The 25,584-nt window shown below is 51.3% G+C and overlaps 12 protein-coding genes and 1 non-coding gene across 13 annotated transcripts; 7 read left to right on the top strand and 6 right to left on the bottom strand.

The window, feature by feature from the left end:
* Positions 1 to 372: 372 nt before the first annotated feature.
* On the top strand, positions 373 to 2,667 carry CONPUDRAFT_161966 (glycoside hydrolase family 28 protein; the record flags this gene model as incomplete). The annotated part of the gene is made up of 17 exons (XM_007765733.1): positions 373 to 681; positions 741 to 757; positions 808 to 892; positions 947 to 1,039; positions 1,103 to 1,286; positions 1,346 to 1,448; positions 1,503 to 1,586; positions 1,648 to 1,666; positions 1,726 to 1,787; positions 1,849 to 1,891; positions 1,953 to 1,969; positions 2,028 to 2,043; positions 2,103 to 2,188; positions 2,241 to 2,285; positions 2,348 to 2,409; positions 2,460 to 2,539; positions 2,602 to 2,667. 17 exons carry the CDS (start codon positions 373 to 375, stop codon positions 2,665 to 2,667), a joined length of 1,371 nt encoding a protein of 456 aa, XP_007763923.1.
* A 783-nt stretch (positions 2,668 to 3,450) lies between these two features.
* On the top strand, positions 3,451 to 5,762 carry CONPUDRAFT_161965 (glycoside hydrolase family 28 protein; the record flags this gene model as incomplete). The annotated part of the gene is made up of 17 exons (XM_007765732.1): positions 3,451 to 3,765; positions 3,842 to 3,858; positions 3,906 to 3,990; positions 4,069 to 4,161; positions 4,220 to 4,323; positions 4,382 to 4,489; positions 4,556 to 4,639; positions 4,702 to 4,720; positions 4,772 to 4,833; positions 4,899 to 4,941; positions 4,995 to 5,011; positions 5,072 to 5,087; positions 5,143 to 5,228; positions 5,295 to 5,339; positions 5,392 to 5,453; positions 5,506 to 5,585; positions 5,638 to 5,762. 17 exons carry the CDS (start codon positions 3,451 to 3,453, stop codon positions 5,701 to 5,703), a joined length of 1,302 nt encoding a protein of 433 aa, XP_007763922.1. The 3' UTR covers positions 5,704 to 5,762.
* Positions 5,725 to 6,704, bottom strand: CONPUDRAFT_79461 (histone H3). Its single transcript, XM_007764681.1, has 6 exons — positions 6,636 to 6,704; positions 6,547 to 6,571; positions 6,432 to 6,487; positions 6,218 to 6,367; positions 6,043 to 6,161; positions 5,725 to 5,991 (listed from the first exon to the last, which is right to left on the bottom strand). The coding sequence occupies exons 1-6, from the start codon at positions 6,648 to 6,650 to the stop codon at positions 5,940 to 5,942; spliced, it is 417 nt and encodes a 138-aa protein (XP_007762871.1). The 5' UTR covers positions 6,651 to 6,704; the 3' UTR covers positions 5,725 to 5,939.
* A 211-nt stretch (positions 6,705 to 6,915) lies between these two features.
* CONPUDRAFT_134578 (uncharacterized protein) lies at positions 6,916 to 8,442 on the bottom strand (the record flags this gene model as incomplete). The annotated part of the gene is made up of 5 exons (XM_007765731.1): positions 6,916 to 7,333; positions 7,384 to 7,711; positions 7,768 to 7,805; positions 7,862 to 8,146; positions 8,203 to 8,442. The coding sequence occupies 5 exons, from the start codon at positions 8,440 to 8,442 to the stop codon at positions 7,073 to 7,075; spliced, it is 1,152 nt and encodes a 383-aa protein (XP_007763921.1). The 3' UTR covers positions 6,916 to 7,072.
* Positions 8,443 to 8,700: 258 nt separating this feature from the next.
* On the top strand, positions 8,701 to 10,300 carry CONPUDRAFT_141538 (uncharacterized protein; the record flags this gene model as incomplete). Its single annotated transcript, XM_007765730.1, has 7 exons — positions 8,701 to 9,066; positions 9,118 to 9,244; positions 9,284 to 9,365; positions 9,451 to 9,906; positions 9,963 to 10,046; positions 10,157 to 10,184; positions 10,234 to 10,300. The coding sequence occupies exons 1-7, from the start codon at positions 8,822 to 8,824 to the stop codon at positions 10,298 to 10,300; spliced, it is 1,089 nt and encodes a 362-aa protein (XP_007763920.1). The 5' UTR covers positions 8,701 to 8,821.
* Positions 10,301 to 11,663: 1,363 nt separating this feature from the next.
* Positions 11,664 to 13,355, bottom strand: CONPUDRAFT_69642 (uncharacterized protein; the record flags this gene model as incomplete). Its single annotated transcript, XM_007764533.1, has 5 exons — positions 11,664 to 11,743; positions 12,015 to 12,060; positions 12,124 to 12,274; positions 12,418 to 12,915; positions 12,985 to 13,355. 5 exons carry the CDS (start codon positions 13,353 to 13,355, stop codon positions 11,664 to 11,666), a joined length of 1,146 nt encoding a protein of 381 aa, XP_007762723.1.
* Positions 13,356 to 14,980: 1,625 nt separating this feature from the next.
* On the bottom strand, positions 14,981 to 15,985 carry CONPUDRAFT_161960 (uncharacterized protein; the record flags this gene model as incomplete). Its single annotated transcript, XM_007765729.1, has 3 exons — positions 15,634 to 15,985; positions 15,386 to 15,562; positions 14,981 to 15,324 (listed from the first exon to the last, which is right to left on the bottom strand). Coding segments are annotated over exons 2-3 (444 nt in total), but the record flags the coding sequence as incomplete, so codon positions are not given.
* Positions 15,986 to 16,174: 189 nt separating this feature from the next.
* CONPUDRAFT_96839 (uncharacterized protein) lies at positions 16,175 to 17,447 on the top strand (the record flags this gene model as incomplete). Its single annotated transcript, XM_007765728.1, has 3 exons — positions 16,175 to 16,368; positions 16,422 to 16,836; positions 16,888 to 17,447. Coding segments are annotated over exons 1-3 (1,134 nt in total), but the record flags the coding sequence as incomplete, so codon positions are not given.
* Positions 17,448 to 17,659: 212 nt separating this feature from the next.
* CONPUDRAFT_116660 (uncharacterized protein) lies at positions 17,660 to 19,562 on the top strand (the record flags this gene model as incomplete). Its single annotated transcript, XM_007765727.1, has 4 exons — positions 17,660 to 17,676; positions 17,730 to 18,498; positions 19,082 to 19,097; positions 19,209 to 19,562. Exons 2-4 carry the CDS (start codon positions 17,750 to 17,752, stop codon positions 19,560 to 19,562), a joined length of 1,119 nt encoding a protein of 372 aa, XP_007763917.1. The 5' UTR covers positions 17,660 to 17,676; positions 17,730 to 17,749.
* A 2,091-nt stretch (positions 19,563 to 21,653) lies between these two features.
* On the top strand, positions 21,654 to 22,618 carry CONPUDRAFT_87204 (uncharacterized protein; the record flags this gene model as incomplete). Its single annotated transcript, XM_007765580.1, has 5 exons — positions 21,654 to 21,818; positions 21,886 to 21,979; positions 22,032 to 22,216; positions 22,264 to 22,359; positions 22,415 to 22,618. The coding sequence occupies 5 exons, from the start codon at positions 21,654 to 21,656 to the stop codon at positions 22,616 to 22,618; spliced, it is 744 nt and encodes a 247-aa protein (XP_007763770.1).
* A 997-nt stretch (positions 22,619 to 23,615) lies between these two features.
* Positions 23,616 to 24,330, top strand: CONPUDRAFT_141535 (uncharacterized protein). Its single transcript, XM_007765726.1, has 3 exons — positions 23,616 to 23,650; positions 23,715 to 24,155; positions 24,208 to 24,330. Exon 2 carries the CDS (start codon positions 23,738 to 23,740, stop codon positions 24,113 to 24,115), a length of 378 nt encoding a protein of 125 aa, XP_007763916.1. The 5' UTR covers positions 23,616 to 23,650; positions 23,715 to 23,737; the 3' UTR covers positions 24,116 to 24,155; positions 24,208 to 24,330.
* A 67-nt stretch (positions 24,331 to 24,397) lies between these two features.
* CONPUDRAFT_149453 (uncharacterized protein) lies at positions 24,398 to 25,558 on the bottom strand (the record flags this gene model as incomplete). Its single annotated transcript, XM_007765725.1, has 2 exons — positions 24,398 to 24,469; positions 25,343 to 25,558. The coding sequence occupies 2 exons, from the start codon at positions 25,556 to 25,558 to the stop codon at positions 24,398 to 24,400; spliced, it is 288 nt and encodes a 95-aa protein (XP_007763915.1).
* On the bottom strand, positions 25,094 to 25,165 carry CONPUDRAFT_t5. Its single transcript has one exon. It is a non-coding gene; the product is annotated as a tRNA-Asp (tRNA).
* Positions 25,559 to 25,584: the final 26 nt, after the last annotated feature.

Below are 25,584 nucleotides of genomic sequence, written 5' to 3'. Positions count from 1 at the left end.
TTCCTCGAACATTGTACATGACGTTCAGGATAGTCATGGCATCTCACGTCCACGGAGGAGTCAACCAAAATAGTCCGATACATGAATGCGCCGATAGATGGGCCGCGGGCTTCACGTACACACCCTCACCTGACCCCCGCGCTCCAGCAATTTTGTTCATGCCGCTCACAGTCCATTGGTCTTTGAATAACTCGCATTCGCGGCGCGCAACAATGAAGGGAACGTTGTGTCACATGTGCCAGTCGCTCGCGACTAGCGGGCCATGACTTGCCGCCTGGTGAGGATGTTTCTACCAATAAAAGCTCTCGCAACCCTAATCCCGAAAGCGTGTCCGTCAGAGTCCCTCGTACGCACCGTGGCGGAAGACCCATCATGCTTTCCATCTCTCCCCTCATCGTTGCACTCGTCGTCGCATCCACTCCTCTGCAGGGTGCACAAGCATGGACGACCTTCTCTGTGCCGCATGCACCCGGCGCGGATGACGTGCCTGCGCTCATGGCTGCGCTCCAGGGTAACAGCAGCTACACGTCCGACGCGTCGATCGTGTTCGCTCCCAACACGACGTACAATGTCTGGTCGCCGCTCACGTTTCCGATCCTCACGAACGTCGAAGTGCGCATCGAAGGAAACTTGAGCTATCCGCAGAATATAACGCTGGTCCAGGAGGGCGTTGCTAGCTCGGTGGGTGTTGTATGTTCAGCAAAGAAGAAACGAAATTGACATTACTGTTTGGCGGACAGAATTACTCGGGTGCCTGGTCCGTCTTTGGCTCGTTGGATGAAATATATGTGCTAATTTCGAGTATAGGATCGCCTTTGCAGGTGGAAACAACGTCACTTTAAGCGGCACGGAAGATCCGGAATGGGGCTGGATGGATGGCTATGGCCAACAAGTGAGTCTTTGCTGTCTGAAATTACTCATGACTGCCTTCCTAACACACCTATAGTGGTGGGATGATATGCAGCAAACGAACCGCCCTCAGGGCTGGAAGTTTGGTAACATCACGGACGGAGTCATCACCAATCTCAAGGTCTATAAGGTAAATGCACGATCATTATCATCAGTCCCTAGACACTGCCTAACCGTCAACTCGCACGGATAGCCCCCAGCCTGGAATTTCCTGACGAGCGGATCTACGAACGTGCATATATACAACAACACGATCATTGCAAGATCGGATAACGCTTCGTCCTTCCCATTCAACACGTACGTCTCTCTTCAGTCCTATCGACAATTTACAAGCTATCGTCTATCCTCATCACCTAAAACGTTATATTACAGCGACGGTGAGTACCATTTCTACGTGGTCGCCCAGTACATATTTCCAATCCTACATTCTCACAAGGGTGGAACGCTGGCGGAACGAACCTTCTCTTCGAGCACAACTATGTCGTCAATGGAGACGACTGCCTCACAGTGGGCAGTGGTGCCAAGAACGTCACTTGGCGGTATGCATTGTTCCACTCTTGGTACGGACTACTCTGAAGTATCATATCTTGCAGAAATAGCTACTGCGAGGGCGGACACGGCCTCTCCATTGGCTCGTTGGGGAAGGGAGGCTCGGTTGCGATGGTACAGGACATCTTGTAAGTCTTGTATGTATTGAGTACAAAGCATGACGCTGACCAATGTTTTTTTTCTCCTGAGGTTCGAGAATACCATTATGGTCAGCCGCATCTTCGTGTCTTGTTCGCGCGACTTTAACGCGTCTTTCTGTATGCGCAGAACACTACACTGTACGGTGCCAGATACAAGAGCTGGACGGGTGGTAATGGCGCAGCAATCAAGTAGGCATCGTTCTTCACGTTCAAAGTGCAGGCTGTGACTGGGTTAACCTTCGCGGTTTAGTGTAACTTGGCGCAACATCATGTTCATGGATGTCATGTTTCCGGTGCTTAGTCTATTTCTTCACATATGAGCATTGGAACTGATGAATATTTATGCACTCGTAGATCTATGTGACTCAGAAGTGAGTAGGACGTCATGTTGCATACCAGTCCATGTTGCTTACTCCCTGGCGTATTTAGCTATTGGGATCAAGGTGTATGTGCTCCGCTCGGTGGAAACACAGCTTCAGTTTGCTAAATCTACGCTTCCTTCAGGTTGGAGGAAAGCCGAATTCGAGCTCAACCAATGAGACACACATTGAGAACTTCCTGTTTGAGAACTTCGTCGGAACCATTCAAAAGTGAGTCACACTAGATCTTCAGCTTTGCCCTCACGTTTAAGTGTCTGTCTAGTACTCCTGGATACAAGGAAGGCTCTTGCATCAGCGATCCCTGCTGGTATGATTACACCTCCTGGGATGCGATATGAGATTGTTCACCGCCGTCTTTTCACGCTGCAGGTACTATGTTGCGAATGCGACTGGGAACGAAGTCATAATTCTCGATCTTTACCCCGATACCGGTGAGCTCCTCGTGGATGGACGAAAACCGTGACTGATAACATCTCGTTAGCCTTAAATGTCGTTGCAAAGAATCTGTATGCACAGACGCTGACTGGTGCACCGGTCGCTGCAATGTGCAATTCATCGACTGTGAGCCTCTTACCCTAACCTCTGCTATCCCTCCTAGAGTTGACTAACATGCTGTGAAATAGACCTCGAACGATGTTGGCTTCGAGTGCTGGGATGGGACATACATTCCCGATGCTATCGGAATGTGAGATTATACCTGAAACACACATACAAATTGAGACGTAGCTACGAGAATGATAATGATTATCTCACCCGAGAATGTCTCGAAATTGCTCGAAAGTCAACACCGTTCCCGTCATTATCCACCCGGTGAAATCCTTAGTGTAAGCTGTGCCTCGATGGCAGCCACGATTATGTTTTCTTTCTCGACTTTACTCTCACAGTCAGATGCTCTCATCAGCGCTCAAGGTCACTTGCCTGCACAGAGTTCTCTTCTGAAGAAGAACGACGTATATGTGCCCCAAGATGTACCCCTAAAATAGCACAGGTCCGACGGAGCGGACGGGCCGGCGTTGATTCGACGGGCTTACCATCTTTTTGCTTGACGCAATGGCTTGACGCCAACCAACCATCGGTAGTCTTTAACCTCTTTCCCGAAGGTCTGGAGGCTATCGATGCTCCGTTCCAAGGATCAGACCTCATTTCCAGTGTTTCGGGCACTCAGGCTTTCTTTCCGGAGCTTTGGCCCTCGACTCGGACTCACAGGTGTGCTTGTTCCGAATGACGGCATCGCCTGATGGCTGTATGGAACATCTCATAACTTCTGTGAAACTTTCGTGAGTTTCCGAGTCCCATGACCTTCATACTCCAGCTAGTTTCCATCACATGTCACCACGTACATGAGAGCCCTACCCGCGTCTCCGCGACTTCACTGAGCAACAAGTCTTGTATAAGAGTGTTGTCAAATGTTCTCAGAATGCCACGGTCTATCCATTCTAGTCAAATCCAACGACGCGACTGTCGTGTTCAGAATGCGACCCCCACAAACCCAACGCCTGCTTCTCTTGTCTTCTCTGGTCGCTCTCGCCTCCGCACAGACAACGCTCATCGTCCCGCATACCGATGGATCCGACGACGTCCCAGCGCTCACAGCCTTGCTCTCGAACACCAGCAACGGCCCAGGGAGCTACACTTCGGAAGCATCCATCATCTTTAGTGCAAACACGACATATAATGTCTGGTCTCCGCTCGTGTTTCCTGAGCTGAATGATGTCGAGGTGCGAATCGAAGGGAACTTGACCTACCCGGAGAACATCACCCTCGTACAAGAGTATGTTGGCGCATCGGTGATTGGCTTTAAAACTCTAGAGGGATTATCGATACTTACTCAACGATGACCGTTTGGCATAAATCTCATTCTAGAACTATATGGGTGCTTGGTAAGGTTTGTTGATTTAAATCACATACTGGTCCTCACGATGGTTAGGATCACCTTTACTGGAGGAAAAAACGTCACCTTAAGCGGCTCCCGAGATCCTACACAAGGTTGGATGAACGGAAATGGGCAACTTGTACGTCTATTTGTTCTGGACTTAGCTGTTCGCGCTGACCACTAGTCGGTCGCGCTGACCCTGACCTGTCGGTAACAGTGGTGGGATATCGCGCAGCAGACCAACCGTCCGTACGGTTGGCTCTTTGGGAACATTACTGGGGGTGTAATCAGGAACCTCAAAGTTTACAAGGTAAGTGCTCTCCCTCCCCAGTTCCAACTTCGCGAGTGGGTACTGATAATGCCCGTAGCCCATCGCGTGGAACTTCATCACAACCGGATCGACAGACCTTCTCGTATACAACAACACCATCCTCGCCGGCTCGTCCAATGCTTCGGCGTATCCCTTCAACACGTACGCAAATATTCCCTACTTTCCTCCGCATGTCTCGTCCTGATAACACGGCCCGTAGGGATGGTTTCGTCGCGCAGGGAAACAACCAGGTCTACGAGAGCAACTACGTCGTCAATGGTGACGACTGCATACGCATTGCGGACCAGTCCATGAACATCACATGGAGGTACATTTTCATCCACAGTCCACGAGATTTGTTCTTTAGAGGCGTTGATGTCGATACGATTTACAGGAATGGCTATTGCGAAGGCAGTCACGGCCTTTCCGTTGGGTCCTTGGGCGCGAGCGGCGCAGACTCTATGATCATGAACGTACTGTAAGTCCTATCCATCGCTGGACTCGTCTTAGCCACCGATAATAATGCGCTTTCATGTATAGGTTTGAGAATAGCATCATGGTACAAAATTATTTTGCTCAGTCCAAGCACTTATGCTAACGCGTTCCTCAGAACCACACATTGTACGCAGCTCGCTTTAAGAGTTGGACAGGCGGAAATGGCATCGCAGCTAAGTACGCCTAACCTACTAGTACCCAACTTGCAGCACGCAAGATCTTAACACAACTGCGTTCTGTAGCATTACCTGGAGAAACGTCCTGTTCAATGACGTCATGTTCCCGGTGTGTATTATATCGGCATTTTCAGCTCTTGCAGAGGACTCACCCTTTCCTAGATCTACGTTACGCAGAAGTAGGCAGGCTACACCTAGCAGTCTTCCGTAGAACTTGCTAACAACTGGTTATTCCGCAGCTACTGGGATCAAAGCGTGTGTTCCCAACACCTCTCATCTTCACCTTCGTTATAACGACGATCCTATATAGCTTGGACCTAAACCCAACGCGTCAAATGTCAACGAAACACACATCTCCAACCTTCTCTTTGAAAACTTCGCAGGCTCAGTGAACGAGTTGAGTTTCTCTCACTTTCTTTACTGGTGCTTATACATGCAGCGACTAAATGTAAGTAAAACCAGTATCCCAGGTTATCAAGACGGATCGTGTGTCTCCGATCCCTGCTGGTGAGAGAGAAATCAGATCAAGTTGTGAACCGTGACCGAGTATAGTACGCAGGTATTATGTTGCGAACGCCACTGGCAAGGAGGTTGTCATCTTTGACTTGTATCCGGGATCAGGTATGACTTATCAATGGCATCGACCACGTCCGTCGACTAATGGCCACTCAAGCTACGAATGTCGTCGCTCAGAATCTTTTCGGCACGACGGTCACTGGTGCTCCAATTGCAGCGATGTGCAACACCTCCACAGTAAGGAACCTACTTACATGCCAGGTCCTATACATTGATCACTTGTGACCAGATCTCTACGGAAGTGGGGTTTGTCTGCCAAGACGGGCCATACATCCCAACTTCACTGGGGTGGTAGAGGAAATCAATCAAACGTAGTAAGCCTGCAAAATCATGTGCATTGAGAGTAAAATACCGGTATGCAGTGATTCAGCAAACAGTTTTCTACGGCGTACATGGGGACAAAATTAGGATGTAGGACGAGAATGAGTGAGACGACAAATCAATACATAATACAGACTAGGCTTATCGCGATCGTGTATTCATAGGAAGAGGCACATGAAGAGATGGATGAGATGTAGTGGGTGAAGCCGATTAAGAGCGCTCGCCACGGAGGCGACGGGCAAGAGCGAGATCCTTGGGTTGACTGCGGAGATAATGAGCGACAGCTTGGCCAGAGAACCAGACATCGACATACATGGTAACACGCTTAGCATGGATGGCAGCCAAGTTGGTGTCCTCGAAGAGGGAGACGAGGTAAGCCTCAGCGGCCTCCTGAAGGGCCATAACAGCCGAAGATTGGAAGCGGAGATCGGTCTACGCATGTAAAGTTAAGTTTTGAATGCGAAGATATGCTTCACAATGTAACGAACCTTAAAGTCCTGAGCGATCTCACGAACGAGACGCTGGAAGGGGAGCTTCCTGATCAAAAGCTCGGTAGACTTCTGGTAGCGACGGATTTCACGCAGAGCGACGGTACCAGGGCGGAAACGGTGAGGCTTCTTGACACCACCAGTGGCGGCCTTTAGAACGATAAGTAAGTTGACAGGCTTCCGAGGGCATGCATGCGAAGGGTAGCGGACGTACGGCGGCAGCGGTCTTGCGAGCGGCCTTGGTAGCGAGTTGCTTACGGGGGGCCTTGCCTAAGACACGAGGCATAAGTCAACACAAGCACAGGGCCCACGCGGCGTCGAAGACGCACCTCCAGTCGACTTGCGAGCGGTTTGCTGATAGGCGACAAAGATCAAGTCAGCATGCGTCGATAAGAGATGCAGAGGGCGGACAACATACCTTAGTACGGGCCATTTGTCTTGAGGTTGGACTTGTTAGTGTTGTCGGTGTCTTCGGTGGTGGTGGTAGTGGACAGAGGGAGGCGTCGAGCGCGGGTCCGTTTGTTGAATGACATCCGCTCGGTTCCCACGCCTTCTCGTTTCAGGGTCCGCCAGCACGTTGCCACTAAACAATGCACCGCCACCCGGGCGTGTCCGTATTGGCGTTCCACCGTCTGAGCATCGCACAAGAGCTCGAGCACGATGTTGATAAGTGAGAAAACTCTCGATTTGCATACAAGGGGGTATTCAATTAACGTATCGACGCAGGTTAAGCATCCTCCTACACTATCAATGGTCTATAACTATGCATAGTCCCGGCTGAGCGTACGGCATCACGCTCCAAAGAATCAAACCCAAAAAGCCAGGAAAGTCAGGCGCAACGTTACCGCAATAGTCCTAGGATGGAGGCACGGGTAACGGAGGTCTCCTGGTTAGGACGTGCCCTATGCGACGATACCAGTGAGCTGTCGCGAGGAACGCGTTGACAACCGCCCCGTCCTCTGTGTGTATTATGCGGGAACGTAGTGTCCAAGAACCCAGGCCCTGAAGGATGGTCTGGAACTGGTCAACAACATCGTCTGCCGAAGGTCTCATTAAAGGGTCGGCAGCGGTCATGGAGTCAATCAGAGGTACGAGAAACTCGACCCCCCGCGTTCCCTAATGCGCATCAGACACCATCTGCGACAGTCGACTTCGATACCACTCACCTGTAAAATAGCTTGCTTAATCACGTTGCCGACGCAGTATATGTCAGCACGAAACGGATTCTGAGGGGGACACTTTCGGTCCTGGTGCTCGGGGACGGTTTTGTCTCCCCCTCTGATCACCGGTTCCACCGGCTCGGAAAGGGGAGTGGAAGGATCGTAGCGGCGAGAGAGGCCGAAGTCGATGAAATAATACTTCGGGGGTCGCTTCGTTCGAGTGTAATAACTCACTTCGCCAGAGAAGTCTCGCTTCTTGACGTGTTCGACCGGATGCCACCCGCCGATGAACATGGACTCGGCGTCCATCATGATATTGAGATAGGAGCAGTCTCTAAAGAAACGCATGAACATCGATAGGAAAAAGCGAGAAGGCGATGTCGCTCTTACCTATGTGCGACACGATTATCGTGCATGAATTTCAGGCCCTGTGAAAAGACACGATCAGCATTGGGAGGGTATGTAAGTAGAAAAAGATGCTTGCCTCGAATAGTTGTCGGCAAAACTCGACGACTTCCCCGACAGTGTCGAAAAACGGATCCCAGAACATCTTCAAGAGTGGCATGACCAAGATGAGACGGTCCTCCTCCTCTGGGTCCTGAAGCACCTCTAAGATGGGGATGCAATGGTTCGAAGGGTGTGTAGCCAAAGACCCCGAAGTCAAGAACTGGCCTATTTCGGCCTCGTACGGATGTACAGCCGCCCAAATCTTTTTGAGCATCACGAACTTGCCATACTTAACGCAAACTGCGTCTGCTAGATTCGTATCCTGTAGTTGAACATGTAAGCAAAAGTGTCAACCAGGGGAGATGTATCGTTCCCCACCACGAAGCAATGTCCATCTTCGCATTGGTAGAACTGCTTTTTCGTACCCCGCCAAGACGGAGTCCAACCCGGGCGATACCGGGGTCTGAGTTCGTAACCTCTGTCCTTGAGCCACTGGTATCGTTCGGCCCACCACACCTCTGGTTTGAACAGTGTAGCGGCCAATTCTCGCTTTCCAGTGCCACTAGAGTCGAGTGGGGCAGTGAGGGTAGCGAGACGGGGGTCCGGAACGTCAGTCATGTGGAGGATGTGTGGTGATGCCGGACTCAAACTCTTTTTACATCCCAACGTGGACCAACAACCGTAAACAGACCAACTCAATTGGTTGTGTTCGCCGCTCCCATGTGCATCTCCGACTCGCGGTCCAATCAAATTATACATCAGCCCTTTCGCAGGACTGGCAGCCGGTGTCAAAACGTCCTAATGTGGCTCAAGGGAACCAACTTCTTTCTGCTTGTCCTGCCAATGCTGAGTGGCTTAGGCTGCAAGGTTTACTAAGTGCTCCGCACAAGGTCACGATCCTCGATATCTGGGATCGACCGCGTTCGGGTACGATAAGCCTCCCCTTCAAGTCCATCCCACTCATATCCAGCGGCACGTCGCCTCGACACGATCGTCCATGTCTGCCGAGAAATATGTGGTCCCCGCTGACCTGGGCGATATATCCAAGTATTCTCTCATCCGCTCACCCCTCAAAGTATCTCGAGTAGTTCCGCGCAAGGACGGGCTTGAGGCGGGAGTTTGTTTCCTTGAATTGACGTTTAAGGAGCTTCAATACTTGCAGATGTTACTAGAACATGCGGACGGCCCCACGTCACAAGCTCTAGGAGGAGATGTCGAAAGGCTTCAATCCACGTATCATATGTGTGTCCGTCTCAGTCGAGCGATGAACATAGCTGAACCAGCGATCATCAGGCTCAAAGAGCGACAAGATAATCTGACAAATGCGCCACCGAGCACGAACCCATTCAATAAGTTTTTCAAGTATCGGGAAACGCGAAGTTTCTCCACTGCAGCCCATAATCTCCTTTCCGTCAGTGCGGTACGTACACTACACATGGATGACAAATACTTGATGTAGCTCGACTCGCAGGCAAAATCGGAGGAGTACGACGGAATTATCACCATTCCTAGGGACAGTACTGAGCACGTCGAATCCGTTGGTGCGCACGAAGGCACTACAGTCTAAGGCTCATATTGATTAGAAGAGTTTGGCAGAATCGCTTCCATCGAACACCCGCATCATAGGAATTCAAGTTACTCGTGACGACCCTAACGAAAGGCTCTCCGCTGAAGAAGCGCATCTCTTGTCCGAAGCCACTCACTACGCAAGGGTGGACCCAAGCGGTCACATTGATCAAAGGGAGCGCAACTCTATTGAAAGTGTCGCTACATTTGTGACGTGCCCACCTATTCCACCTGAAAAAACGCAAGGCGATCTGTCCCTGCAGCATCACGAAGGGTCTACGCTCCAGCGGGATGCAACGTCGACGGCGTCGTCGCCTCCACACTTGAATAGAATTCAAGGTCCGCTTCAACCATATATACACGCCCACAACTTGAGGAATACTTCCGCAACACGTGGCGATAATGACTCGCCGCAAACCGAGGTTTCTGCCTTCACGTCCCCATCAGCATCGGATCAAGCCACACCTATGGGACATTTATACAACCTACATGTATATAACTTCCATGTTCCCTATCGTACGTAACTGCCAACTTCGCAGTCTGCCCGACAGCTGACGCTTTAAACGAAATAGCTTCAGAGTCTCCGCAAGGAGCTCTGTCCCAGAGCGGAATTACCTTTAATCAGGTGTCTGGAAGCGGTCACGTCGTAGGCGTTTGTGAGTTATAGATATCCGCGGCCGTACCTTTGCCTTCGGTCGCTCATGGTTTGGCAGCGGGTCTTGCGATTCCTGGTGTTGCCTTTGAGGGAAGAAACAACACCATTCAGATTGGAGGTTCCAACAACAGGGGATCATGTGAGTGAACGTAGAGCTCCATACCTTCTCATTACTCATGGTACGATAGCGTTCAATACCCCAGTAACACCATCCGGGACGGCACCTCCGTCGCCTCACTAACCTCGGATCGGTAATTGCACCTCCGTTATAAGGTTCAGTTTAATACGGCCTCATGTCGTACGAACTCCAGAAATTCATGTTTATACCTATCGTCATATCTTCCGGCGCGTCTTAAGAATGACTCGGCTAGCTCCAACGATGTTTTTTATTGCCATAAGATATATTCATCCTCCGGCATTTGTTTGAGACTTCACTAGAATATTGATGTCACCAAGCACTCAGCCGCCTGGAGTGCAACGTCAGAATGTAGGTAGGGGAGGCTCTATTGTTCGTCGCCGCTACGAAGACGTGTCGGCGAGAAGGCTGACATGCAATGTTATTATTTGCCTTCATTGCTAATCTACGAAGTCCGGGACATCGATGCTTACCGTGACATACCAAATATCAGGCAGAAAAGCCAAATGAACGGCTCAGAGCAAATACAATCTAAAGCTATACTATTCCATCGCCTCTGTTTTATCCAAGCGACGACCTTAAAGTACAACCTCATTTCCCGTCTGACACACAAGGCGGATCAGATGCACACCCCATAAATCGTAGTCATGAGTCATGAGCTGGATTCATTTTCTGCACCCAATGTGTACATCACATCGGTCACTGGACGGGACTTGCCATACAGTCTATAAAGTTCGAGACATTGCTTTGACCTGTTATGTACTCTTATTAGAGGAGATGGGGTTCCGCAGAGCATCGGTAACCTTCCTGGACGGCACGAAAACACTCAAAGAGAACAGACAACTACCCACACTCCGTGGAACGGCGACCTTGATTACTAACCCTCAAAATAACCGCACATATGGAGTATATCACGGCCATGGGATGGAAGAGTTCCTAGCTCATGATGTACATCTCAGCAAACCGCACAACAAACATACATACTTGGTGGTGAAATAAGAGTCGCTGGGTGGTGGCGCTATCACCCAGAGTGACTGACACCAAGTGAACTGGTTACCTGGCCTGATTAATGGGGTAGAGAAGGCGTAGAGCGGCGACTTTGTTGCCCCAACGTTACATCATAGAGGATATTATAAGCATACACCCTTGATTTGGTCGCGCAAAGCCCCGGCTGGATAAGACACCGCACAGCATGTTGTCAAAGGTTCGTTTCGTAAACTGATGGATCTCGAGTGCAGTCTCTTATGATCCTTCCGAATTGAGTACCTTAGAGACTAAATCGACGCACACATATAATTATTGGGTCTCATTTTTGCCCCGAGTCAAAGGTGTGCAAGCGAGGTGAGGGTCCTTGCACGTTTGTCATGTCCTCGGGCGCTCCACACAGGCGGAAATGCCTCCCTTGATTAATGAACCCTTACCTGTTCTACTTGTATCCTATTAATTTCTGCAAGAGGAAACAATAGACCTCTTGGCAGACGATTACCATGGTCTTGGGTCAAAAAGACGCTCGACCTGGATCCAAGTTGCATCATAACCACGCGCCTCAGTGCCAATTAGGGCTATAGATGCCAAGAATAGAAATAGCGGCAGCGACATTGTGAAGGAGAGCTGTTTCTGATTCAAGCCACAGCAACTGCGGATTGATGCTAGTAAGTTAGCTCGCGTCCTTGGTGGTGCGGATGGAGCTAAACTTGAAGATGGTGAGGCATTTGACCGAAAGGGAACGAGGCAAATTCGCGCAAACACTGGTCTGGAAAGGCATAAAAGGGATGCGCTGCGCGGGCTGAAGAGGCCATCGCACCCAACGATCTTATCGCTTCTACCACTCACCCGATCTTTGACCATCACCATGCACTCTGTGGGCACTTTCAGTTTCCTGTCGTCCGGGATGTCAGACTAATCTTGCTCTTAGACCACTCAAGTCTTCGTCAACGAGCACCACTGCGGCAATGCCAGCTGCAAATGCGGCGATTCGTAAGTCTATGACCCATCGCGACTTGACGTGGTATTTGACGGACGTTCTTGTAGGTGCCAATGTGCGGAGGGCTCTTGCAAGTGCTGAGCAATCGGCTTGTTCGCCAACCCAATGTCTGAGATAACGATTGTACTTCTGCTCTAACCATGTATGAATATACTGTAATCGTTTGGTATCATAAGTGTGCATTGCATCATGGCGATATGAGCTCGCTCATAGAGAAATTGTTCTGAGACTCACAAGAGCTTAGAGGATCACTTATCCGATCCCGCACTGCCGATACCCATCTCAACAACGTATTCCTCCCTCCCAAACCTACGCATCGCCTCGACAACTTTGCCCACCTTCTGATACTCGCACCATGACCCTCCTTCTGTGGCTCCATGAATATCCCTGATCCTCCTCTTCTTCGGATCAAGCGGCTCGACGAACCGGACCTTGAGAGCGAGCCACTGCATGGCCTTGACGCGCGACGTGAACTCCTCGATATCCCCCTGAGCGCCCTCAGCGTAAATCACGCCTGGGTAGCCGACCTTCGCAAATCCGAGTAGAGAGAGCTCGGACGTCCATGATTGCAGCGAGCGTCGCTTGGCAGGTGATATGAGGTGATGAGATGTGAATAGAACGTGGTAGGTGGGCGAGTCGAGAGCGCGTTTCGGCTTGGAAGGGCGAGGATCAGGTGCGGTCCGGGGCTCTTCCTCAGCTTCTTCGTGCACGAGGGGTAGGAGGATCGATAGGAGTTGGTATATAGGTGTTCTATGGAAAGAGAGACAGTTGGGTAGTATATGTGATTACGCACGTTCGGTCTTGAAAGAGAGGACGTACTCGCTCTCTAGAATTTCTGACTCTACGCGGACTTCGCTGATGATACCCTGCCATCGCTGTTGCTTCTCTTGAGACATGTTCTCGCCATGCACAGTCACCCCATGTAGCGACTTCTCTGTCTCTGACTTGTCATGCGGATGTCCAGGGGCCAGAGTTATCTCAAACCACATGCGTGCGCTCAACGACTTAACTTGAAACCGGGCTGGTCTAGCAGGTGTATCCTGCCTACTCTCATCATCGTCCGCGTAGCCGTCAAGAAGAGTCATCCATTTCTCTTCATCTTCAACAAAAACCAGCAACTCATCCGGAAGAAGTGAAAAACGTATGAGATTGAGCTCTTCGAGCTGTTTGGAAAGGTTGGGGAATGACATGAACGCGCGACGCAAACAGTCAACCAGTGGCTATGTTGGCGGTAACCGGCTTTGTTCTTGCCGGTTTCCGGACATGAGCCTGACACACTGTTTATCTTTGACCGCCATCGCACGCATCACTGGGAGGCTATCAGGCAGGCACAGGCAAACAGGTAATCGTCCACGCATTTCTTCTTTATCAATCGTGTGTGCAAGCAAAATTCCGTATGACTACAATTCAAAACCGTTTCATGACGACTCAGTGCTATAATTACCTCACCAACGTCGACTACATCTTCTCGAGGCCTGCGCTCAGGATATGTAGCTGAGAATGCAACCCACTGCAACGGTTATATGTCCCGGGACCTATCTTTCCCGAACTGTCTCTAACCTTCTCAGGAGTAGGTTGATTGACCTTGGGTGATGCAACTGTGATGCATGTTTCGCCACCACCCACCTCCTGGTGCCTCGCTCACAGCTTTCAGGACCATTAACAGGTCAGCCCCCGGAGCCGGCATGCTATTTTGACAGGTCGATCTACCTGTACCGCTTACAATATCTCTGGGATGAAACTCGAATATCAACGCGACTATGAGCTGAAACGAAATACGTATGGGTATGACCAGGACCAAGCATGTGAGAGAAGATGAACCGCGTGCACAAGGGCAGGCTGTTTCGTACTCGTTCATGGCCGGGTCTCCCGGAATTCGCACTTCCTGTCCCCAGGCTCTTTCAAGCAGGCGTTTCCAAGAACTCGCCTTTCCAGGTACCTGTTCTACCTCTCATCTGTGATACATAACCGCCCTTATCATTTGCTACGCCTCTACACAACATTGGCGCAGAATCTTTTTGTTGTACGTCTTTGATATATGATAGTCTACTTTGTGCAGCCGTTTTACACGTGTCGCTACGCTCTTTTGAGGTCCTGTAAAACCATCTTTGAGCGCGCAGGCCAAAACCTCTTGACATCAAGCCACAGATTTAAGACCCCGATCATTGATCACCATAGCCGCAGATAAGATCAAGTTCCGCATCACAGAAGCCCCTATACATTTCTTCTGCTTCTCCAGGCTTCTCCCCACTCAGCTCCCGATTACGCAAGCTCCGTGTTGAGTTCTGAAATACTTCGCATATCCCAAAGGTATGAAAATGGAGGTGGCCAGCTCGAAGTGTCCAGGGAGGTTCAGATACATTGCTGCAGATGTGCAGTTACTGCAGGTTACCATCGCTCTTCGCTCCGTGACATAACTCTTGATGTATTGATGCTCCAGGACACTCCTCCCTTCTACATCTGTTGTTAGTTTGATAGGTGTCCACTGTGAAAAGGGAAACAGGGGAAATTCACCCACCCGCCAAGATGAAAAAGCACATTCACCCGGAATGGGGGTGAAAACGTGAAATGGGTGAATGAGGGTCGAATTTATTTTCGCCCGGACTTGAGGCGAAAATGGGGGAAATACCTAGGCGTGTTTCCGCGCTTGATCGTGTCGTCGTTGATGGGTGAAAATCACCCACTTTCCGGGTGAAATATCACTGACAGGCAAATAATGTGAAACGTGATCTTACCCAATCCTTGTCGCAATCGCAGCCCTCCTTATGCTAGTGAGAGGCCTTGACATATTGTAAATCCTATTTACAATATATTCCTTGAATTCCACAGTACACGGCTCGTAAACGTACAGTGACATTGTAACCACCACGAGGAACATGCTACATAATCAGATAGAAGCATATACAGATGCAAAGCGGGAATCGAACGGCAGTAGCGGAACGACCAAACGGGTGCGGCGCCAGGCTGTGCAGAGTCGAGGAAGCTTGCCATGTAATGACGCCCGAGTTGAACACAGCGAGGCAGATGTAGAGCCACCCGATGTTGGCACAGAAGTTTTGATGTAGTACTATACGCGCGAAGAGGATGACGCCGCGAGGGAGAGCATGGTTGCATTATGCACGAAGGGTGTAGACATCTGCTGCAACGCCTGCGTCGAAGCTGTGTCGGTGCCAATGCTCAGTGAACGTTGGCACTAGCTCGGGCTCAATGAAAGGCTCACAGAGTACCAGCGTAGCTGAACGCGTTCTTTAACACGAACAGGGTGCGCTTGATGTGCTTGAAAGCCCGCTGGAAGTTCTGCACGTGCATGAGCTGTGCTCATCAAGCCTGGACCAGGGCTGTGGTGTGGCTGCTCACAAAGGCGTCGTGGAGGTGGGATCAAGTTGGTGCATGTGAGCTGCGTGGTCACGAAAAGATTGTCCACAACATGAGGACGCATAGAGGAGAGGTAGGAGTAAGAAAGCTCACCAAAAGCGCCCTCACCAGTAGCCCGAGATTATCGTCGAAATCCTACACATATCCGCCACAGCCCAGGGCAATAGCAGTTCCTCACCATCCTCTGTGTCTTCCGTAGACAGCCTCTCTATCCTACATTTCCTCTTTTCCTAGCTTCCGTGTCAAGCATTCCCCAAGCACGTTGAGCCGCGGGCAGGTGCCCACAGTAATGTAGGTGTTGTCGAGCAAGCCATTGTGTCGGTGTTGGAGGGTTTGGGGGAAGTTGCAGAGTTCTGTCGCGCGCAGGAGCATCGAAACCATAGAAAAGGAGGATGACTGGCACCGTATGCAACATGAAAGACGAAGAGGAGAGGCTCGAGACAAGGAGAAGGATGGAGGACTCAGGAGAAAACGAAGAAGCTTGCGATCGCGACAATGAACCCGCGGTGCACGTGCGTGGTGGGACGCGCGTACTTTCCAGGTCCTCGCATTAGCATCTGCTTCTTGATCTCTGTGCTACTCGCGCGAGCACACAAATTAATCAAATACACGCCATTCCTCCAACAACCCCCCGGGTTAAGCCCCGGCTCTGTACGTCCAAAGGAAAGAATGCCCCGGTGCACTTGTGGATGTAACCAAGACTTATCGACCAGCCAAATCAGCCGGCACCTCAAGGGCAAATCGCGACCACACACCCATGTAGCTGCGTCGACATCAGCTTCAAGCATGAAGGATAAGATTGATATGTTGATGGGATTGAAACCGATGGTATGTTTATCTTAATTAGGCGGCAATAACCTTGTGACTTGACATCAGAACAGGACACTGAATCGTCGTCATTCCCGGCCCCTGCACCGACCAATCCCGCTGATAACCAACTTGGCGATCATTCTACAACCAGCAAAGAACCTCACGAGCCCCCGCCTGATGTCGAGCTTCCACTTCCTGATACCCCTGAACCCGTGCCCATGTCCGACATCGTCCATGAAGCACTCAATGCTGCTAGAGAGGGGCTCCGAACTCGGAGTCGGTATGCCGCTTATGTCGAAGAGGTCGATGAAGACGAACCCGAGCTAAGTAATGCTCAGGCTGATGCTGAAGATGAGGCTGACGCGTCCGCCGGTCAAGATGAACAGGACCTTGAAGACGACAGTGGCACGGAACAAGACTTTATCACAGGACTGTCACCACTTGATGCGCTTGGGGAGAGTTTTGAAAGGGAACTGGCTGGGCTAGGTGCGTGGCGGCTGCTTGGTGCCCATGAAGCTATTGCTGACTCACATGTAGCTAATCAAATCTCGGACGCCGATCTGCATATCCTACGGGTGTTTGCCCTCAAGGTGCATGGCCAAGTGACCGATAGAGTATACCACATGCTCCCTCGTGTATTTCCTGAGACACCTACTCCTAGTATCTATAGAACTCGCCGCCAGGTGGCAGCCTTGTCTGGTGTCACTCCTATCTTGTACGACTGCTGTGTCGACAACTGCTGTTGCTTTACCGGCCCCTATGCTGATCTCGAAACCTGCCCGTACTGTAAGAAGCCGCGCCGTGACTGGTGGGGAAAGCCACAGTGTCAATACACTTACATTCCCTTGATCCACCGCCTTGTATCTCTGTTCCGGAATGCCGAGGCTGTTGAGACCATGCGCTATCGCTCTGAACGCCTATCTATGCCAAATGTTGTGTCTGATATCTTTGATGGCCAACATTACAAGAACCTGCTCCAGACCCGGGTTACCGTCCATGACCACGAACAGCCCCACAACTTCTTCTCAGATCCTCGTGATATTGCACTTGGTATGGCTACAGATGGCTTTGCTCCCTTTCGCCGTCGAAAGACAACGGCATGGCCCATTATTCTTTATAATTTCAATCTCCCTCCCGAGACACGATTCCACCGCCAAAATATCATCTGCCTGGGTGTTATTCCTGGGCCTAAGAAACCCAAGGATTTCGACTCGTTCTTTTGGCCAGCTGTAGAGGAACTTCTCGCACTTGCAATCGGTGTGCGAGCATTTGATGTTGCATCATCTGTGCTGTTTGCTCTTCATGTGTATTTGATTATAGTGGCCGGTAAGTTATCCTACCCATTACTATTTCATGCATCTTATTGATGTTACTTTTAGGTGATATCCCTGCCATCTCCATGGTGATGGCTATGAAAGGTCATAATGGTTTCTCCCCATGCCGGATGTGCAAGATCACTGGTTTGCGACCCCCTGATACCCGAGGCACTACCCATTATATTCCTCTTCATCGAGCTCGCCATCCAGACATTGCTGCCAATCCTACAGCAGTGAAATGTTACGACTCAGCAAATCTCCCTATGCGTACACATCAAGAGTTCCTTCAACAAGGGCAAAAGGTCCAGCAAGCCAGGAATGATGCCGAGTTTGAGAGGCTGTCACGTGAATGTGGCATCAAAGGTGTGCCTGTTATAAGCACCCTTGCATCCATTTCACTTCCTTGGTCCTTCCCTTATGATTTTATGCACCTCATTTTCGAGAACATGATCCCCAATCTTGTTTTGCTCTGGACCGGCGACTTCAAAGGTCTTGACTGTGGCAGGGAGCAGTACCAATTGCAGCCATCGGTCTGGGATGCCATTGGTGCTGCAACTGCAGCATCTGGCCCATCTTTGCCATATGCCTTCTGCAGTCGGCCTGTCAACGTCGCAAACCACGAGAAGCACCGTATGACTGCGGACTCATGGTCATTCTGGTTCCAATACATCGCACCTGTTGTCCTCGAGTCACGCTTTTCCCACCCAAAATTCTACAAACATTTTGTCGACTTTGTCAAGCTTGTTCGCCTCTGCCTCAAATTCGATCTCACTCAGCAGGATATCAGTGACATCCGCCTTGGATTTCAGAGCTGGGTCAGCAAGTATGAGGAGTAAGTTGTCCATAACATATTTACCACTCCCATCAAGCTCACAATGATTCAGATTTTATTACCAGCATTCACCCTCACGGCTCAGCACGTGTGTCATCACTGTTCATGCTCTCCTCCACATTGCGGACTCTATAGTTGAAATGGGCCCTGTGTGGACATCATGGGCATTCCCTATGGAGCGTTTCTGTGGTTACCTGCAGCCAGCCATAAAGAGTCGACGTTTTCCCTATTCTTCTATTGACCGGTTCATTGTCGACATCTCCTCACTAGCTCAAGTCAAGAATCTGTACAACCTTCACAGTGAGCTTTCTTTGGCCAAAGTACAGCAAGCTAAGGATTCTCGGGAATTTTCTGATCCAACATGTATGTGCATTGATATCTTCATCATCCTACAACCGACTCACACTGGGTAGACCCAACTTGTGTGCTGTTACCGCCACGTGTACGCAAGCCCGTTGAGACATCCAAATTCCTTAAGATAAGGGCTGCCCTTGCCACTCATTACGATGTTCCTGCCAACACCTTGCATAAACTCACATCCAAGGCTGACATAGAGGAATGGGGTAAAGTTCGTCGCTTGGAGGGTGGTGACACTATACGTGCAGCATCTCAGGTCAAATCCCGTGGAGACAACCGTGATGCAACATTTGTTCGGGTGTGTGTGCTACTAACTGACATGTTGTATGGTTGCTAATGGAACCTTCACATAGTATGAGACCTATATTGACTTATATGCACGCCGGAAGGCAAAACGGCCAGCGCTTGTGGCCAAGACATTCTTTGGTCAGCTTCAACACATCTTTGTTGTGCGCTTACCTCTGGATGAGCGACTCGGCATCCCGGATGGCAAAGTCCACATCATTGTTGCTATCGAACCCTGCAAGATTACCCGCACAAACCCTTCCCTCGACATTCACTGGTACAAGACTTTTGAACGTGTTATCTATCTTGATGTCATATGCATTCAGTGCCTTGTTGGTCGAGTACGGGCACCGGACGGAGGATGGGGAATAGTAGACCGAAGCGGGGATCTTGCCCGCGCAATATATGCAATCGAAGATTAACAAGTACTTGTATCCCTAACAGCTTACATATATTCTGAATGTGGTGCACCGCCAGCGAGTTGACGCACTCGTCGATTCGGATTTGAGGCGCGTTGAGAATGGAACGTGGGAAACTGTACTTGTAAACCTTCGCGCCCTCACTTGCATTCGTTCGCCACCCACACCACCCACATTGCTTCTCCAGGCTGGTCCACAGGCATACGCATCGCGTATTGCATGCCCAAAGAACCTGGCTTCCGCTTAATGACCTTCTATGTCTCCCTCCTCCCTCACCACTGGCTATTTAATGCAAGCTCCACCAGCTCTAAACCCCTACTCGCTTTTCTACTCTCCTCAAGAAGTGTTGCCCCGGTCCGCGCCCTCAACATATAGTATACAGCGAGGCAGTACACGCTGGCGCTCAACGCTCAGCATTGACAGCAAGGTGCGTCCCGTTTTGACCGCGTCTTCTTGCAACGAGCTAATGAACCCAGCCTACAGCGACGCAGCTGTGCAGCAACATAGCACAGTTGCCTCCTCGCGCTCTTAACGCTGCTCCCTCCCTTTGCCCCCGCCTCTCTCTCCCTTCCTGCGCGCTCTGCACAAGATGCCCAAGCAGCTCGACCTCCTGCTCCACTCGGCGCGACAACGCACGACAGCGTGCTCTGCACAGGCCCGGGTTGGCGGGGAGGGGGCACGAGCACTTGCCAGGTTCGTAGTCAAGCTCGCCCTCGTTTGTGATCCCGATGGCAGCGAGCCTGCGATGCACAAATTGCCACAAGTCCGCGTCTGCCAAGTGGCCATACGACGCGCACGCGTGGCTGTCCGCTTCCGGCTTGTCAATGCTGCATTGACGACACATCGCTCTGCACCCTCACGACTGCCCTCGCCCTCGCCCTAACCATCGGAACATGACTCCCCCTTCGCGTTCGCCAAGTCGTGCGGCTGGACGGCACGCACGCGCGGCTATCCACGCCCTCACCCATGCCCGCTGCCTCAACGACGCATGGTGTTGACACCATACTCGCGTGCGACGGCATGGCTATGAGCTCATTGTCGACGGCGGATCCGACCACGACCTAGCCCTTTTGGGATCGCCACCTCTCCCCCGTGCACTTATTGTCTGCGCTTGCCAAGCGGCGACACAGCTGCTGTCCCCGTCTGCGCTTGTGCCCGCTGCGTCTGTTAGAGTTCTCCGATCGTATCAGCTCGACGCTAGTTTGCATTCCATAGAGTTTGTTTTCTGTTTCACGTGACGTCCAGTTCATACTTACATGCTACGGACTTTTCTAGAGTCTCTGGGTTTCAAACGTCTCGAAGTCGATCACGCCGTATTTCTCTACAACGGCGATTACGAAGGCACTGTCATTTATACCCTGACCGCCTGGCATGTCGACGACTCGATGATCACTGGGTCCAGTCGCTCGCACATCGACTTCGTAAAAATCCGCTTCACAGAACGCTTCGGGATCTCCGACATGAAAGAGTTACGAGAGTATCTTGGCGTCGAGTTCGAACGCGATCACACCGCTCGGTTTGGATGGTTACACCAGACGAAGTACCTCCAGCATCTCGGCAAGTACGGTATGACTAGATCCAACCCCGTTCTTCTCCCTATGGATCCCGCTCATCCCTTCGGTCGCGACTCAGACGTATATTCCCCCATCAACGATCTCCCCTCTCTTTACAATAAACTCGTCGGGGAACTCTTCTACGTCACCCTCACACGTCCGGACATCGCGTACGCAGTAGGACGTCTTTCTCAGTTCCAAGCTAGTCCATAGCCACGTCACTACCACGCTGGAAAGAAGGCCCTTCGCTACCTGGCAGGCACACTCTCACTCAATGGCTCCGCAACCGACAACGTCAAGAGCATCAGTGTCGTCGTCACGAGCCCTAGGGCGCCGGTTCCGCGCTCGATCGCGCTCATGCACATCAATCCTGCCGAGCAGTTAATCGACCCGCAAAGCCGTCCATTCGAGGTGGACCGAGTTATGCTGGAGTTATGACAAAGTGATTTTGAGGCACGTGACCGACGCGCGTAGCTAATTATTATTTGTCAGGCGGCGAACTTGGGCGCAACGCGATCGGTGGAGTCACAGCCGGCGCCATATGTTTCAACAAGATATAAAGCCGCGCAATGCAACCCCGTTGCTTGCTCAGCAACCCCCACCTGCCCTCTACTACAAGTGCGCGATGTCTTCCAGTCCCACCAATCCCACTGATAACCCCTCAAACGAGGAGATTCAGCCTCCGAGCTCGTCCACTGACACTCTTGTACGTCCCGCAACCACGTCTTCACCCGTTGCTAGGGTACTTTTATGCTGACCCTCCATGCATACAGAGAGCCCAGCGTGCTCCTCCGGCTCGGAAACGCAACAAGACTCAGTTACAACAAGACCTTGACCAGCAGGAGAATGAACTCCATGCACTCCGTGGTACGTGTGTATCTCTTTTCTCATGTTGCGCTGTTGACATTTCGAACTCTAGTATCACTTGAGAACGAGAAAGCTGCCCGCAAGGCGGCCGAGACAGCAGCAGGCAATGTCGGTGGGCGCACCGAGCCAAGACAGGAGACCCCCATCCCCAAACCGAAAGGCACCGCCGGCGAAACCTACGTGCTCAAGGACGAGATGGGACTCCAGGATGACAAGGCTCAGTATAGCACTATCCTAGTAAGTCGACTTCGCACTATGTGAACTTGTCGTTGACTTGAAGATAGGCCACGGCTCGTAACGCTTTCCTCGCTGCCCGCTTGAACCCGTTGACGAACTACAGTGAGCAGCCGTTGAGGGATCTCGCCAATGTATTTGAGGTGGTACGTTGTCGTTGCATTTCGTTCTGTCTGCTGTCTGCTGAAACCCAGGACTCAGGCTAAGAAAGCCCACCCAATTCTCTGTCGCTTCACCAACAATTGGGCGACTGCCGCAATTGTTCAGCAGTACATCCATAGCCGCAAGAGATACGCCCGAATCCTCGTGGGCCGGCTCAAGGAGAAGCGTGCTCACGCGTTGCATGCAAGCCGCTCTGTGTCTCCACCCCGCCAGCCAGAGGCATCTACATCAACCGGCGTGTGAATTCGATCCGTCTTTCCTTCGCCCTCTTGTTGTATTGGTAGTTACCTGTAGTTGCGCCCGCGTTCCTGTATTTGCTACCATATTGAATTCATCTGGTCTGATTGAATACCGGTCTAATTGGATACCGGATACCGGATCGAGTGTCAGAAAAGGGACAGCTGGTGGTTAATAGTGAGGTGAATTTCACCCCATCTAGTAGGGTTTTATGCCCATGATGTGGTCGAATAACACCCAGAAAGTTCACCCGAGTAAGGGTCGAAAAATAACAGTTTCGTCTGAGTTTTAGAACAGGGTGAATATTGCATGATTCGGTCGATTTTCACCCGTACAAATTCACCCAGACACGGGTCGATAAACGCCAGTACCTGGTGAATTAAACCACTATCATGGTCTAATTTCCCACAAAAACAGGGTGAAAGGGCGGTCGAAATTCGACTGTTTCCGTTTTCACAGTGTGTCCAACACTATCAGCTCTGCCCAGTCTTGATCGGGGGAACGCAGTCGGAGGGTCAGAACAACTGCACCCGCTCTCTGGGCGTGATGCAACGCCCAGGCCCTTGTTTCACCATGATGGGTCTCCGCGACAGTGCCACACGTTGCCACTCAGATGATCACTGATCACCATTAGCGCCGCCGGAAGGCACTTGTACCTCATCCCAAGTTGTACTGGCACTGGCTGTCCTTACTTTATCTCTAAATTCAGGCGATGGTCTGCGATGGTCAAGCGCTGGGACGACGGTCTTGTCTAGGCTGTGTGTCAGACCTCCTGGAAACTGATCCTACGCTGATGGTTGGCATCACGCATGCAGTGATCCGCCAAACGCAACTAGATGTGAAACGTTTGTTCGTGTGGATGATCCAGGGCGAAACGCCGCGGTTCGACAACAACCCCATAAATCGCTATCTAATCACAAGGTTGCACCATCGGTGTCGAGACTGTGGGGTCTGCCTACGCGGCATATATAAGGGCCCTTGAACACGATCCGAAAGCTCAACCAACCTACTCTCTCCTCATCTCTCACTACTGCACTCGTGAGTCGCCTCTACCCGCGCCATGTTCCAGAGAAGCACATCGCTGACGATCTCCTCTCCCCAGAACCCCCTCTAACGAAAACCATCATGTCCATCCGCACCGACCGCGCCCGCATCACCGTCCTCTTCACCAAGAAGGCCGACGTCTCCCAGGAGGACTTCGAGCGCTTCTGGACCGTCGAGCACCCCAAGCTCTTCTCCTCGCTTGACATCGTCAAGTCCAACATCGTCCGCTACGAGCAGCAGATCGCCGCCGCCACCGCCCAGGCCAACATCGCCCAGTCTGGAGCCCCCGCCGCCCCCTTCCACGCCGCCGCCGTGTTCGAGGCCAAGGACTTCGACACCCTCTGGGCCGTCTTCCAGTCCGAGGAGTACCGCACCAAGGTTGGTGCCGAGTCCCTCAAGTACGCCGAGAAGGGCGGCCAGATGTTCGCGTCCAACTACGCCGTCGTCATCGACCAGTAGGCGCGTCGCTCTTCAAAAGGTTTGGCCTTCTATGATATAGGTTCGTGGTCTTCATTGTTCCATCGAGTATTCTTCTTATGGGTGATTTCCAGGGTTTAATGGCTTATGTCACTGCGGTGTATAAAGTAAATATGGATCTGTAAACTTATCAAACTCAATATATGTATCAAGCCGTTATATAACACTATGACATGTCTGTTTGTGAGACCGATCACGACTAGTTACGACTTCGGCGAGTTGAGAATGATGTCCCACAAACAGACGAGGTGTTGTTCGTCAAAATTACTGCACGAACGTGCGGGGGACCTGCGACAAATTCGTAAGCTGAAGCACATGTATCTCAGCGAGATCGATCTGATCAATGAGAATCAGTGGTGTTCTTGACCCTGGGTCAAACGGGGTCAGAGGGGTCTGACCGAGTTTGACCCGGGTCAGCGTAAACGGGGTCAGAGTCAAGGGCCGGAAATGGGCACCACTACGTAAGCAACTACATTCCCCGATGAGGCCTTGCTATTGATATATTTGCGGTGCCCACATTTCGCCCATGCGCCCACAGGTCAGCGGTTAACAGCTCGTAGTTTTTGGCATCTTACAAGTTCGAATCCCCGCACTGCCAAAGTTATACTCTTGTTTCAACGTAAGGAAATGTGATGCCTCTGCTTCTGATCGACTCCCTCCATACAGTAACCACTCATTTACATTTAAACAATCGCCGTATAGCTGCCCAACCCTTGTGTTTGACGTAGCTCTAAAAACAGGTGCGATCCGAAAGTAAAACATTTGTGGGACGTGACTGCGTCACGTGTGACGAGAAGTAACCCGCTGACCCCTTGGTCGGGGTCAGAAAAGGTCAAACTGGGGTCAAACGCGTCTGACCCCGTTAATGGTCAAGGGGTCAGCGTTGACTCGAACACCACTGATGAGAATAGCCTTGATCGAAATAACAAAAGGCAGGCAACCGCCGCGGAAAAAGAAAGTCTCTCTGGCGGGGAGTCGAACCCCGCTCTCCCGCGTGACAAGCGGGTGTACTAACCGATATACTACCAAAGACTTGTTAAATGACTGTGCTAGCATATTTATAAGGAGCCATGTTTGCCGAATGCTCAAAGAAAATCGCATTGTAACTACCGCAGGGCACAAGCAATAGTGTACAGTACACAGGTGTACGCTATCACGCAAACCTAGTTGACCTGCCGTAGCTCACTTGGCCTCACTCAACCTCCTCACCCACTCAACAAGGGCGCGCACCGGCCGCCCTGTCATACCCTTCTCCTGGTACGGGTGCGTCCGCGTGAACTCCATCGTGCCCGCAATGTCGATGTGCGCCCACCTCACGCTCGGCTCGTCGCCCTCGATGCCCTTGACGTGGCTCTTGAGGAAGAGCGCGGCCGTGCATGCGCCTGCGGGTTTGCCACCGTACTGCGTCATGTTACAGCGCACCATTAGAACAACAGGACTGGTAGAGGGAG

This window comes from Coniophora puteana (assembly GCF_000271625.1).
Source record: "Coniophora puteana RWD-64-598 SS2 unplaced genomic scaffold CONPUscaffold_1, whole genome shotgun sequence".
NCBI classification, from domain to species: Eukaryota; Fungi; Basidiomycota; class Agaricomycetes; order Boletales; family Coniophoraceae; genus Coniophora; species Coniophora puteana.
The sequence above is the reverse complement of the archived record's forward strand: the minus strand, read 5'-3'. Positions and strand labels throughout refer to the sequence as shown.

Excerpts from the sequence above, each read along its gene's own strand:
- CONPUDRAFT_79461 (XM_007764681.1), bottom strand. Across the intron at positions 6,488-6,546 it reads CGCTCGCAAGTCGACTGGAG|GCAAGGCCCCCCGTAAGCAA; the intron begins GTGCGTCTTCGA and ends CTCGTGTCTTAG. Across the intron at positions 6,162-6,217 it reads AGATCGCTCAGGACTTTAAG|ACCGATCTCCGCTTCCAATC; the intron begins GTTCGTTACATT and ends TTACATGCGTAG.
- CONPUDRAFT_141535 (XM_007765726.1), top strand. The coding sequence starts at position 23,738 with ATGTCCATCCGCACCGACCGCGCCCGCATCACCGTCCTCTTCACCAAG.